Raw genomic sequence first — 13,801 nt, forward strand, 5'->3', positions numbered from 1 at the left:
ATGGGATTGCATCTCTGTAGAGGAAGTTTTTCGTGATCAGATACTGGAGTTTTCTCACCACTTCAGTGACTTGGGGCTCACGGACCTATTGCAGACCTGATTACACTCAGCCCGCATGAGCTTGTTTGGTATAGGAGATTGGTGGGCGGATCCGGTCCACACCTCAGTTGAGGCGGTGCTACTGATTCTCCTCCATGCCGCCCCGAGGGTGCAGCCTACCTTTAGATACATATATGCAGAGGATTGGTCTCACGCCTATGCCCTGGACAGGGCGAAGGCGGAGTGGGGCTGGACACAGAGACAGGTCACCCTTTTTTTGGAGAGACTCCGCACCCGGACAGACAGTGACTATTCTCCCTCCAAGCCGGCGCCCAAGAATCACAGAGTGGAGGGCAGATCATCCGGGCCGGTTGAGAGGGGTGAGCTAGTGGCGGCTGCTTCACTTGCCATAGCTCATCCATGAGGATCCTCTCATGGAACATCCAGGGTCTTGGTGGACATCGCTGCTACATTGGTCGGGGCAGACTTCGCCAGGAGATCCAGAGGGCTCTCGTTGGAGGACCCATAGATATCCTTTTCATTCAGGAACCCCACCTTTCTGCCGGGCGTACCCGCACCTACGGGAAGATCTTGCCAGGCAGGAGTCACGCTTTTTGGTCACCGGCATATGGCCCCCAGGGGAACCAGGGTGGAGTATGCATCTCAGTCAGCGAGCAGCTTCTATCCGAGGTTGTGGATTCTGGCACTCTGGTCCAGGGTCGAGCGCAGTGGATCATCCTTCGGGTTGGGGAAGACCGCATTGGCTTCCTCAACTTCTACGCCCCTAATGGGGTGACCGGGAGAGCCGAGTTCTAGAGCACCATTAGGCAGTCCCTCCCCATGGCAGACCACTGGTGCCTAGGGGGGGATTGCAACATGCTGGAGGATGCAGAGGACAGGATGGGGGGCAGCCAGGAGACCATTCATGGGCCGGAGCTCGCTGCCTGGGAGGAACTAGTGCTGCAGGTGAGAGGCTAGGATCCGTGGACTCTCTCGGAGTTTGGCAGGTTGCAGGGGAGTTTATCTTTCTCGCGCTCGGATAGACGGGCCACAAGAGTTAACCTTTCCCGCATCGACAGGTTTTACATTGATGAGTGGGCTTGTGATAGAGGTGGCACTGTGGGTATACTTGCAGGCTCCTCGTTTTCAGACCACTTTCCAGTGCTTCTCCAGATCGAGGACCCTATGAGAGGAGAGCGAGGCCAGAGCGTCCGGATTCCAGATTGTCTCATAGAGGAGCCCGAGATTGCGACCAGAGTTGAGCAGGTCTGGCAGGAGCTTCAGTTCAGGAGAGGATCGACAGCCAGCGATCTTGCCAGGGGTTTGCAAGAGATCAGTAGGATGCTCAGACAGGCTGCCTTGGACCGTCTGGAGGCTTTCAGAGAGCAAGAGAGGAGCCTGCGGAGGAGTCTAGCTTCCCTTCAGAGACTCCAGGAGAGGGATCCCACGAGCCCTTGGATTTCAGAGCAGATGGAGTCAGCTCGCACTGAGATCAGATCCATCGAGGAGAGGAGGGTGGACTTCCGATTCCATGCTCAAGCTTCTTTTTGGACACAGGCTGGAGACAGAGTGACTCGAGATTTCTTTGAGGTGACAGGGCCTCGCTTCAGACGAGAGGGTCTCAGGCGTCTTCGGCAGGCTGATGGCCAGGTAGTGGTGGATCCCCCCAGGGTTCGGGCGATAGCCACAGATTTCTACAGGGATCTGCTCTCTGCTGAGCCAACAGATGACAGGGTGAGAGAGGCTCGGGAGGCAGTCTGGAGCTTCACGAGACCGGTTGTGCCGGCCCATTTGCAGCACTCCCTTCTCTCCTCCTTCTCGGATACGGAACTGGAGGAGGCTCTTCAGGCACTTCCTCGGGGCAAATGCCCAGGAGAGGACGGTCTCTCAGTGGCTTTCTTCCAGAGGTACTGGGGTCTCTTGCATAGGGGTTTCAGATTGGCATTCCAGGAGATTGAGTCGGGAGACATGCCGGACAACATGGCAGAGGGGTTGATTCACTTGATCCCCAAAGAGGGAGGAGACAGACTGGAGATTAGACAGTGGAGACCGATCACCTTGCTAGGCACGGCCTACAAGGTCCTAGCTAAGGCGATCAGTAGGCGGCTTCAGCCTCACCTTCCGGACATCATCCACTCCATGCAGACAGGCTTCATCCAGGATAGGAGCATCCTGGATAACATCTTCTCTTTCTGGGAGGCTACGGCTTTGGCTAGATTTCGGCAGGAGGATCTGGCAGTGCTCCTTCTCGACTTCGAGAAGGCATATGATCGGGTGGACTGGGCCTTCTTGGAAGGCACTATGGAGAGGATGGGCTTCCCCCCTCAGTGGATCCGTGGGGTCTCTGCACTCCACACAGCGGCTCATAGCCAGGTGCTGATACAGGGCGTGCGCGGAGAGAGGTTCCAGCTCTCGCGCTCGGTGCGGCAGGGGTGCCCCTTGGCGCCCTGTCTTTTTCTTTTTGTGGCGGAGGCCATGAGCACTTTTTTGACGGCACAGGATACAGGTTTTGCGGGGCCTCCAGCTCCCCATCCGCACCTCGGAGGAGCTCCTAGACTCGGAGTTTGCGGATGACACTGCTGTCTATCTTCAGGGAGGGGAGGAGAACCTCCGTCGCTTCGCCTCAGCCATGGACATGTTTTGCAGAGCTTCGGGCGCTTTGATCAACTGGCACAAGTCGTGTGGGTTGTGGGTCAGTTCTGTGCCCCCCCCCCGACTTGGAGGCTAGTTGATGGGTTTCAGTGGCTGCCCCCCGGCACTACAGTGCGCTATTTGGGATGCTATGTGGGCATTGACATATCTCCGGAGCAGCAGATAGCCCCCCTTCTTCTGAGCATTCGGAAGAAGCTTCTGTATTGGAGTACCGCTCGTTTATCTCTGGCTGGCCGAGTGGTTGTGGCCAACCAGGTTCTGCTTGCTACCATGTGGTACATCACTTCTTGCTGGGCCTTCTCTCGGGCGTGCATTGGCCAGGTGCAGAGGCTCATCAGGAACTTTCTTTGGTCCGGTGGCAACGGGCGGCCCGCCAGGGCCAAGGTGGCATGGGCTGTGATCACTCAGCCGAGGGGGAGAGGCATAGCAGGTCTGGTAGCGCGCTCTCAGGATGGTTTTTGCAGGCTTGCCAGGTGAGATGATGGTGACGTGGGGTGCGGTGGCTTGGGCCACGGACAGCGGCCCGGCCCTTGGATACGAGGACGTCCCAGGTAGTGTGACCATCCAGGTCTCTGACAGGGCGATGGCGGTGGTTCCGACGCCAGACTTCTCTTCGGCAGTCTCCCAGGAGGGGGACGGGCATAGATGGGAGATGATCAGCAGCATGACGGCTTGGCACATATGGAGAGCCCGATGTAGGGAGGCCATAGACCGCCAGGCGACTCCACCGGCGGAGGTCATACAGGCCCTCTGGGTGAACATCATTCACACCTTGAGAGGACACTGGGGGAAACTTCAGGGCGACTCGGATCGCATGAGGGGTCGCCGCAAGGCGTTCCTCCGCACTTGGCAGCCTGGCCCTTTCTTCCTCGCGAGGGGCGAGGATGTCACTTGGCACTACAGGCCTCCAGTTTGGCTCTTCTCACCTCCCACATGTACTACTAGGTAGCCCCCCCCCCCCCCAGAGAGCGGCCAGCCACGGGGGTGGAGCTCAAGTGTTCACTGTGTTTATTTTCCCTCCTTGTGAGGTGAGCTTTGTAGCCTTATGGCGTTTTCTCATTAACTAATAGAAGGATCGTTTTTCCCAAAAAAAAAAGAAAATTGATTGTTTGTACGCACATGTGATCCCATTATGACATGAATTTTATAGTTTATAAGAATAAAAGGGGAATAAAATGGATATCAGTTGTTGTAGTGTGACATTTTCTTATTGGTTCATGTTGATTTGGGTGGAAAGATCTCCGAAACGTGTGGTGTTGTGGGAAACGGCAAGGAGAAACGTTTTCCTTATTAGCTGAAACGTTTTGGGCAACCGATTCGGTGACCGAAACACTTTTCAGTCCCCTACCTACCCCGAAACTCGTTTCGGCCCTCAAAAACAGCTGTTTCGGGCATTTCCCATAACTATGGTCTCAGAAGAAGTTATGTGCAATCAGCCACTAGAGGAGATGCCCAAAACGAGGTTGGCCAACAGCATGGAAAGAGCCACACATGAAGTCCATCACCCCTGTAGAATCCCACACTTTTTCTCTTGCTCCCTTCTCAAATCAGAGCGTAGCTAAAATCAGTCCTCATGCAAATATGGCATAGCTTTTCCAGGCCTGCACATGCTAAAACGGGCTGTGTAGGTGGCCATGTACACATAGTTGACCATCTTCTAGGCACCCTTTCTACAAGTGTCCATGTATTTTAAATATTTGGTCTAGCTTGTGTGGAAACATTTAATAACCTGTCCAGTCTTGTTTTTAAGTGTGGTGTGTACCTATCAACACAAACCTTAGTAACAAATGAAAATAAACTGTGAATTAAGGCACAAGGTAGTGCACATAGTTGCAATGAAACGCGTTTCATTCCATCTGAATGAAACGAAACGTTGCATTGGAATGAAACGCGTTTCTCTCATGCTGCTTGGGAAATCCTACGTTTTTCAACGTTTTCTATCCAGAGAGCACATTTTTTGGAAAAACGTCTGCAGGCGACTGGGAACTGATTGAAGGAGCTCCTGCCTTGCACAAATCAGGTCCTCCCACACTTTCGAGGTTCCGTGCCTCCCAACTCTTAGGTTGGTTGTGCTGATTTGTGCTTTTTTTCTTCGATTTTGTAAAAAACACACAGATTTTGAAATTTGGGAGGTTTCATGCCTGGGTGCTGATCCAGTCCTGCTTTTGTCAAGATGCCTCGCACTAAGGATGGCATGTGGGCCCATGTCACTTCCGTAGCTAAAAATGGTGGTTCAGGCACACAAAAGTGGAAATGCAATTTTTGTGGGGTTTGCTCAGGAGGGTCCATAATCCATGTTAAGGCCCATTTCACAGGTTTAACCGGGGAAGGCATTGGTGCATGCAAACTTGTGCCTACAAACATCAAAGCCGAGCTACAAGAGTGGAAATGACAGCAATTGGCAGGACGCGGTTGTGGGCCTATGCTTGAGATATGGGGGCTAGTGAGTATACATGTGAGGCATCAAAGAGAACACGGTTGGGTTCAAAGGAAGATGCACTCATGTACTTTGAGATGGGGAGGTAGAAGAAATTTGTAGGCTAGATCGCCCACTTTCTTTATCAAAGCATACGGGGGTGTTGGTAGTTCCACTCCCACGGCAACACGAACCCCTTTGTCCGCAGCACCCAAAGCCTCTCTAAAGAGAGCAAGCATTTAAGCAAGCATGCAAAAGCAAGCAATTATAGATGCAACTAGGGAACTCACTAGGCTTTTCATCATATGTGCTTTGTCTTTTCACATTGTGCGCACACCACGATGGAAAAAGGCCATGAGGGCAATTAGCCGCATTGGATGTGGGTGGGAGGGACTCTCCTATGAGACCTTGCGCACTAAAGAGCTCAGAAGAAAGCAACAAGCAGTGGAGGTGGAGATGGAGCCATTAAAAGCCACTTGAAGCAAGTATGGTTGCACATTGTTATGTGACGGGTGGTCAGATATACGCAAGAGGAATGTGTACAATATTTTGGTGTCCTCTTGCAAGGACACTATGTTTTTGTGTGCCATTGATGCATCTATGCTTGGGACAGTGGTGACAGGAGCATTTATATGGTCACACCTCCGTGAGGTTATCATGGAGATAGGCCCACAAAACATAGTGCAAGTGGTCACTGATAATGGTAGCAGCTGTGTCTCTATGGGACGGATGCTAGAGGATGAGTTCCTGCGGATTGTATGGACTCCATGTGCTTCCCATAGCCTGGACTTGCTCATTGAAGATCTTGCCAAGATTAGGTGGATTGATGACATGTTTGACACTGTGCGTAGCTTGGTGAAGTTTGTTACCAAGAGGCCCAAGGTCTTGGCAATGTTTTGTGCCAATAGTGACCTTGAGCTTTTTAAGCCCTCACAAACCAGGTTTGCATATATGTTCATTGTGGTTGAGAGGGTAGTGAGAGTCCGACAGGGACTCATGCGCATAGTGGTTAGTCGAGAGTGGATGAGCTGGGAGGACCATGAGCACCCGAAGGCAGTTGCTTTTGCACACAGAGTGATGCAAGCAGATTGGTGGAAGGAGGTAGAGGTTTTATTGAGCGCTCTTCAACCAATCTATAGTGTTCTTCGCATCACTGACATGGAGGGCAGCACTCTTGGACTCTTGTACGAGTTCGTGTACCGGATTGGAGAGGCTCTTAACCGATGCACTCTCTTGACAGATGAGAGGTACTAAACTTCCAACTAGTTTCCTTGTTGTAACTTGTAAGTTGTATCGTACTATGATCTATCGTAGCATGTAGGAGTGAGCTAATAGCTTTGATCATTCATGGCTAATTTTCAGGGTTGAGGACATTCGACGGGTTTGGAATGACCGGTGGGATTGGTTCCATAGACCAATCCACGCCGTTGTCCACATATTGCACTGTCTCTGGCGTAGTGAGGCCCAGTATATTAATGAAGAGTTGGAAGATGGATGGCGAGATTACATTGAGAAATGGACAGGAGGAGACGTGGAGCTCATGAGACGCTTGGAGGATGAGCGGCTAGTGTATCGGAATGCCAGCCACGCATTTGGTAGACAGATTGCATGCATGCGAGAGACACAGCTTCAGCCAATCTCATGGTGGGAGAAGTATGGGATCAGTAGCCCTCACTTGGTGAGTAAAACTCTAAAAGACAAGCCAGTTGCTTTCGCACGCAGAGTGATGCAAGAAGATTGGTGGAAGGAGGCAGAGGCTTTATTGAGCGCTCCTCAACCAATCTATAGTGTTCTTCGCATCACTGACATGGAGGGCAGCACTCTTGGACTCTTGTACGAGTTCATGGACCGGATTGGAGAGGCTCGTAACCGATGTACTCTCTTGACAGATGAGAGGTACTGAACTTCCAACTAGTTGCCTTCTTGTTGTAACTTGTAAGCTGTATCGTACTATGATCTATTGTAGCATGTAGGAGTAAGCTAATAGCTTTGATCATAATGGCTAATTTTTAGGGATGAGGACATTTGACGGGTTTGGAATGACCGGTGGGATTGGTTCCATAGACCAATCCACGCGGTTGCCCACATATTGTACTCTCTCTGGCATAGTGAGGCCCAATATATTAATGAAGAGTTGGAAGATGGATGGCAAGATTACATTGAGAAATGGACAGGAGGAGACGTGGAGCTCATGAGACGGTTGGAGGATGAGCAGCTAGTGTATCGGAATGCCAGCCACGCATTTGGTAGACAGACTGCATGCATGCAAGAGACAACTTCAGCGAGTCTCATGGTGGGAGAAGTATGGGATCAGTAGCCCTCACTTGGTGAGTACAACTCTAAAAGACAAGTCTGTTATTTACATAATACATTGATCAATGATGATTATAATTAGACTTTAGTACAAGTTTCTGTATTTTAATGGCAGAAATGCCTCGCCATTCAAGTCCTCTCACAGGATTGCAGTTCGGGTCCTACTGAGAGGAACTGGAGCACATGGGCCCTCTTCCATACAAAGAAGAGGAACATGTTGTCTACTGCTCAGTTGGAGCGGTTGGTGTATTGCCATTGCAATCTCCGCCTAATTGAGCAGTCGGGCAATCCGATAGAGGCTCGTCAGGTCAATGTCGATAAAATCGACATTGAGAAGATGAAAGATGTCCCAGAGATTCCTCACGAGGAGCGCGACATATATGCCATGTTGTATGAGGAGTTGATGGCACCTGCTCATGGCACACGAGCATCTACAGTAGCATTATCAGGAGGTGCTAGTACTAGTGTAGCAGCTGAGATGAGTGGGGCAGCTGAGCCAGCATCATGCTCTTCTGAGAGTGACATTGAGTCTATTGAGGAGACTACTGATGAGGACATCGAGGATGTTGAGGATTGAGTGCCCAGTTGGCAGTGCCCACATTCCATATTGAGGATTGTAGTCTTTGGGGCTATCAAGCTCCTCTAGTTTACTATTTGTCATCATTCATGCATTATTGCATCTATCAGGCTTCAGCATGCTTTACTATGTATTTCAGACTTCAGTTTACTTTTTTGGTATCAGCTCAAGATTCAAACTTTTTGTGATCACTTTGAGTGCCATTATTGATGGTGAAATCCAGATCTTGATTCTTGATGTTGCAAGTTTATTTATGCCAATTGGTCAGTGATTGAGTTGGGTGCCCACTGTAACTGGGTCGCCCAAATTCTTTAGTTTTAGCTTGTAAACATGTTTTAATGTGTAAATTATGCATGTTTAATATTGTTTTGCAGGAAAGGCAACATATTTTTTACATATTATAAACCTGTATATAAATTTTGAGGCTTGTACCCCCCCTTTTTATATGAAACGTTTTTGAAACTTTTGGAAAATGAATGAAACGTTTATGAAACACGTTGCATGAAACACCTGGCAACTATGGTAGTGCATAAGATTCAAACAAGTCATGCACACACGCGTCCACAGGGTGCCATGCATCCCCGGTCCCATAGACAAGTCACATGCAGAAATACCAGGCAATGTCCATGCATAAGAACAGTTAGTTAATCCATCAAATATGCATAAGCACTTGTTGACTTGGTGAATCACCCATCCACTATCCTATACACCATAGATACCACCTGGCCATCCTGGCCAGTATCCATACGGGCACCGCCCATAAATCATCTGATACTACTCTCAATGAGTCGTCATATCATGTCAGTGGGGGGGGGGGGGGGGGAGAGGGGGGGGAGGATGATGTCACTAACCTTCTAACTAATGACTTGTACAAGTCTCACCTTGGTCTGTGTCTGGTTTGAGTATGTGTATGGATCTCATGGATGGTGTCCATGTAGAGTCCAAGGACACGATAGTTTGAACATGTGTATCGATCTTTTGGGTGGTGCCCATGAGGAATCCCTCCCCGCGCGACCTTCTAATCTATTACTTGCAACTGAGAGAGATCCAAGTCTTGCAAAAGACAAACCACTCTTGATCAGATTGTAGGCCGCGAAACTACGATCAAGCCATTTCATGATCTAGTCGCAATTGGTTAGCCCATGTTCACATGTGGCACTACTCATATCATATATGGCAATAAATCCCCCCTGTAGTGGTCATGTGAACTTGTACAAGGTCGGTAGGAGATCACTCTCCTATAGATCACTCTCTGTAGGAGAGTAAGCCCAAAGCTTTGTGAAAAGCAACGCCTTCGTGAACAGATTTGCAACAGTCTTGTGTAGAGCAGTAAGTAATGTAATCTCCCCTGCATGTATCCTCTCCCTGACATAATGATAATGAATCTCGATATGCTTAGTAGGTGCATGAAACATTGCATGTATCCTCTCCTTGACATAATGATAATGAATCTCGATGTGCTTAGTACGTGCATGAAACATTGGGTTTCGTGTCACGGCTATAGCACTTTGATAGTTAGTGAGTATGACAGTGGGTGTTTGTTGATGCCCACAAAGATCGGCCATCGATCTTCTCAGCCATACACAATCTACTGTGTCTGTAAAGGCTGTCTTGTACTCAGCCTCACAAGTAGATGTGGCAATAGTGGGTTGCTTTTTGCGCAACCATGATATGCATGAATGCTCCAAAAAGAAACCATTTCCAGTGGTGGATTGCCGTGTATCATAGTCACCCGCCTTGCGCCCCCCCCCCCCCCCCCCCCCCCCCCCCCCCCCCCGCCGCGGCGGGGGGTATACCAAAGTAAGATCTAGGGTGGCCTGAAGACAACGGAAGATCCGCTTCACTACTTGCCAATGCTTTGTACTTGGGTTGTTCATAAATTTCCTACACTGGGAAACCCCAAACTGAATATTCGGACGTGTGTTGCATAAGTATATGAGGCAGCCCATTGCTTGGCTGTAAACACTTATATGAAAAGGCTCTCCAATATCATACACGCTCAATTTGAGCCTTGGTTCTATCGGAGTAGAGATGGGCTTATAAAATTGAAACCCAAACTTGTGCAACAGCTTTTGAATGTACTTTGATTGATGTACATAAATCCCAACATCTGTCTGCACAAATTGTATGCCCAAATAATAATGCAACAATCCCAAATCTGTCATCTCAAATGAGGTTTGCAATTTAGCTTTGAAGGCTGAAATTTTCTCCTTATCATTCCCAGTTAGCAACATGTCATCCACATATAGAATGAGCATAATCAAAGTGCCTCGATCCTCTTTCACATAGAGGGTGCTCTCTATTGGACTCTTGCGAAAGCCCTGGTTGGTCAAATAAGTATGTATCTTCTCATACCAAGCTTGGGGAGCTTGTTTAAGACCATAAAGTGCTTTTCGAAGCCTTCATACATTACTTTCATGACCATGCATCTCAAAACCAATGGGCTGATTTACATAAACTTCTTCCTGCAAATCCCCATTGAGAAAAGCTGTTTTTTTGTCCAACTGATGCACTTTCCATCCATGCATGATGGGCAGCCAATGCAACAACACATCTAATTGTGGCCATACGAGAAGTAGGTGCGAAAGTCTCGTGCCTTTTTTCTAGGCATACCTTTCGGCCACAAGCCTAGCCTTGTACCTGTCAATGGTACCGTCAGACTTTCTTTTCGACTTGTACACCCACTTTGTACCAATCGATTTCTTGCCAATAGGCAAGTCTACCAAATCCTATGTGTTGTTTTTGTGAATAGAATACATCTCATTTTGCATGACTTTCACCCAATGCTCATCCTCATGAGCCTCTTCAAATGAATATGGCTCATTTGCATCACAAAGTGTACTCATGCAAGCAACATGTGCATGTTCTCTTGCATTACGTGAACTAGCCTGTGTCCTGCTACCAAGTGGGGCTGAAAGCTTGCTTTCCTGTAAGGTATGGAGCAGCGAACGAGGCACAACTCTAGCCTCTTCCGTTGCTGTCCACTCTTCCTCCATTGCTTCCTCTACATTTTGAGGTGTAATGAGCTCATTTATGGGTTGATTTTGAGTATCCAAATGCTGTCCATTAGGCAAAGTTGATGGCTGATCTGTTGTGCCATCAATTCCCAATGGGAGAAGTCCCCTTCAAACATGTTATGTGGGCCTGAAGGTGGCTGTCTGTTGGTCTGAATTTCAGCAAACGCGTCTCTGCTGTCCAAAATTCTGTGTGGAAGGGTTAAAGAGACGGTACCCTTTACCGCCACTAGTGTAACACATAAACATGCAATTAGTGGCTTTGTTATCAAGCTTACCTCACAATTGCTAAGGTACATGTACATAAGCAATACATCTGAAAACTCTGAAGTGATCAACTTTAGGTTTCCTCTTGTGGCAGGCCTCATATGGCGTTATGGTATTCAATGCTTTGGTAGGGCATCTATTCAACATGTGTAGCACACATGATTGCGTCCATCCAGAATTTGTGAGGCAAGCCTTTGCCTTTAACTATGCATCTAGCCATTTCCATCAATGACCTGTTCTTTCTCTCACAGCAACACCATTTTGCTGAGGAGAGTATGGCATCATGCATTGATGCCTTATGCCCTTTTCTGCCATAAAAGCCCCCCCTCAATCTATATGGAGGGTCTGCACTTTGCAACCTGTTTGATTTTCAGCTTGTACCACAAAATGCTGCAAACATGCAAATACATCAGATTTTGCTTTCCCAAGCAAATCTAGAGTAGTCATCGGTAAAGGTTACAAAGTATAAATGCCTCTTTTTTGTATCATACTGTGTTATGTAGAAGACTCCAGACTGCACTGATCATCATATGGTCTTAAAGGGCATTGCATTGCTCTCCTTGCAGCTTTGATGTGTTGCTTGTTTTTTGAAAAGCTGTTTTAGGTAAGTTCCATTAATTGATTGTTTTGTTGTTTGCAATGCTTGATTATTGCTCATGCTCACAGGGCTGCCACAATTTGAAGCAGGAGCAAACAAGCTGTTAAGCAGAGGTTACGCGAAGAAGATGGAGCTGGCAAACAGATGGTATTCATATGTTCTCTTGGCTGCCTTCATCAATTTTCCGGCATTCTTGAGCTTCACAGATTCTGCTCATGCAGAGTCTTCAAATCAGGAGTTAGATATGATATATGGTGACTTAAGTGCTGGGTCAGAGCTAGGTGTACAAGTACTGTATCTTGCAGCCCTACTTGGCTTGGTTGGAGTGGGTAGTTTCTTTGTCGTTCGACAGCTTCTGATTCGCAGAGAGCTCGAGTCAGCAGCGAAAGTCTTGCAGGTGCGCTGGAAGTAATGTTCAATTTTGCATTAACCTTCAGAGTTGAAATTTCTTTCTTTTAATCAAAGGTGCAAGTACTGTAGTGTGAAGTAACCTAGTGGGGGCATATTATGTTAAAAGCTCTGATCACAGGCATGGGCATGGTGTCTGCCTGCTCTCTTGCCTGCATGACCCACACCCCGGCACCAGGCTAACCTAGTGGGGGCATGTAATGTTAAAAGTCTGATCACAGGCACGGGCACAGGCTGCATGTCTGCCTGCTCTCCTGCCTGCATGACCCGCACCCCTGCACCACCCGCATTAGGCGCATGTGCACACACACACACACACACACACACAATTCCCTTGCCCTATATGCTTGTTCAAGTAGGGTCTTTTACAGAATGCTGTACTTTTTATTGCAGGATCGAGTTCGAACTGGTGAAGCATTACCTGTGGAATATTTTGAGCTTGGAGCAGTTATGCTGAGGAAAAAGTTCTTTGTGCTTGCTGCAAAATATTTGGAACAAGCAATTCAAAAGTGGGATGGAGACCCCCAGGATCTTGCTCAGGTATTGTGGTCTTTAATATTGTTTGCTTGGCCTTTCTTTGCAATCAATTTTTTTTGGTTTGTTTGTGATTTACAAGCTTTTACAAGAATGGTTCACGTATGAGCTTTTGAGGTTGCAATGTTGCTCACAATTTTAGCAGTTTCCATTTTTGTTTTCCTCAGGTACACAATGCTCTTGGATTTAGTTTGGTTAGTGACGGGAAAATCGACAAGGGTATAGCAGAGTATGAGAAAGCTGTGAAGCTTCAACCAGGGTATGTTGTAGCATGGAACAACTTGGGCAGTGCATATGAGAAGAAAAAGAATCTGCCCAAGGCACTGAAAGCTTACGAACAGGCACTCTTTTTTGACCCAAATAATAGTGTGGCCAGGGAATATCGAGATGCACTGAAAAAACGAGTGGACCGGCTTGCAGGAGTCCCTGTAAAGTATGATTGAAACTAACTATCATTGATGTGCCATTTTTCCTTACGCCTTGTTTCTAATGTCCTCATGACCTATAGCAAGGTTTAACATGTGGTCAAGAGCATGTATAATGTGTATGGTTATTAACGAATTTTCAACATACCGTCGGCATATGTTAAAATACCTTGTAGAAAGAGCTTTTAACCCTTCCTGTAGTTATGAAGATTGTAAAGCAGTTGTGCGCCGATCATTGCGTTTGTTGGATTATGTGTAACCCTCGTATCTGGTGACAGTTGTGTTTAATGAGTACATTGAGGATGAAAATTTTTGACCAAAAAGAAAAGGCCAGCCATCATGGGGGTGTGATTACAATTGAGGATAATGTGAGATGGCAGCCTGTTAATTGACAGCTGCAGCAGGAGATACTCTTAAGTTGATCTATGTCTGGCCATCTGTTTTTGTGGTGTGGGTGGTGTGCAATACTCTCTCTACTGGGTGGGCACAACAAGAAGTTCGTTCCATCCAGGATGCAAGTGCTTTTTGCAAACTCGTATGCACAAACAATGTTCTACA

The 13,801-nt window shown here is 47.8% G+C and overlaps 2 protein-coding genes across 3 annotated transcripts in view; both read left to right on the forward strand.

The window, feature by feature from the left end:
- Window positions 1-13,475, forward strand: part of LOC147620111 (tetratricopeptide repeat domain-containing protein PYG7, chloroplastic-like) — a 108,918-nt gene extending 95,443 nt beyond the window's left edge. Inside the window, exons 4-6 of one of the 2 annotated variants that reach the window (XM_086772300.1) lie at window positions 11,966-12,273; window positions 12,678-12,824; window positions 12,986-13,475. In XM_086772300.1, the coding sequence (XP_086628426.1) occupies window positions 11,966-12,273; window positions 12,678-12,824; window positions 12,986-13,261 (731 nt within the window). In that variant the 3' untranslated portion in view covers window positions 13,262-13,475. Of the gene's footprint in view, window positions 1-11,944; window positions 12,274-12,677; window positions 12,825-12,985 lie in introns of both variants that reach the window. The other variant, XM_086772299.1, reaches the window with a different exon arrangement.
- Window positions 2,218-7,251, forward strand: LOC147620113 (uncharacterized). The gene is made up of 3 exons (XM_086772298.1): window positions 2,218-6,354; window positions 6,470-7,003; window positions 7,121-7,251. Exons 1-3 carry the CDS (start codon window positions 5,681-5,683, stop codon window positions 7,134-7,136), a joined length of 1,224 nt encoding a protein of 407 aa, XP_086628424.1. The 5' UTR covers window positions 2,218-5,680; the 3' UTR covers window positions 7,137-7,251.
- Window positions 13,476-13,801: the final 326 nt, after the last annotated feature.

The sequence above is a fragment of the Cibotium barometz genome, chromosome 32, assembly GCF_041138505.1.
Source record: "Cibotium barometz isolate CiBa-2024 chromosome 32, ASM4113850v1, whole genome shotgun sequence".
Lineage (NCBI taxonomy): Eukaryota > Viridiplantae > Streptophyta > Polypodiopsida > Cyatheales > Cibotiaceae > Cibotium > Cibotium barometz.

Coding starts and splice junctions, on each gene's coding strand:
- LOC147620113 (XM_086772298.1), top strand. CDS start 5,681: ATGTTTTTGTGTGCCATTGATGCATCTATGCTTGGGACAGTGGTGACA. Junction 6,355..6,469: donor ACTCTCTTGACAGATGAGAG/GTACTAAACTTC, acceptor GCTAATTTTCAG/GGTTGAGGACATTCGACGGG.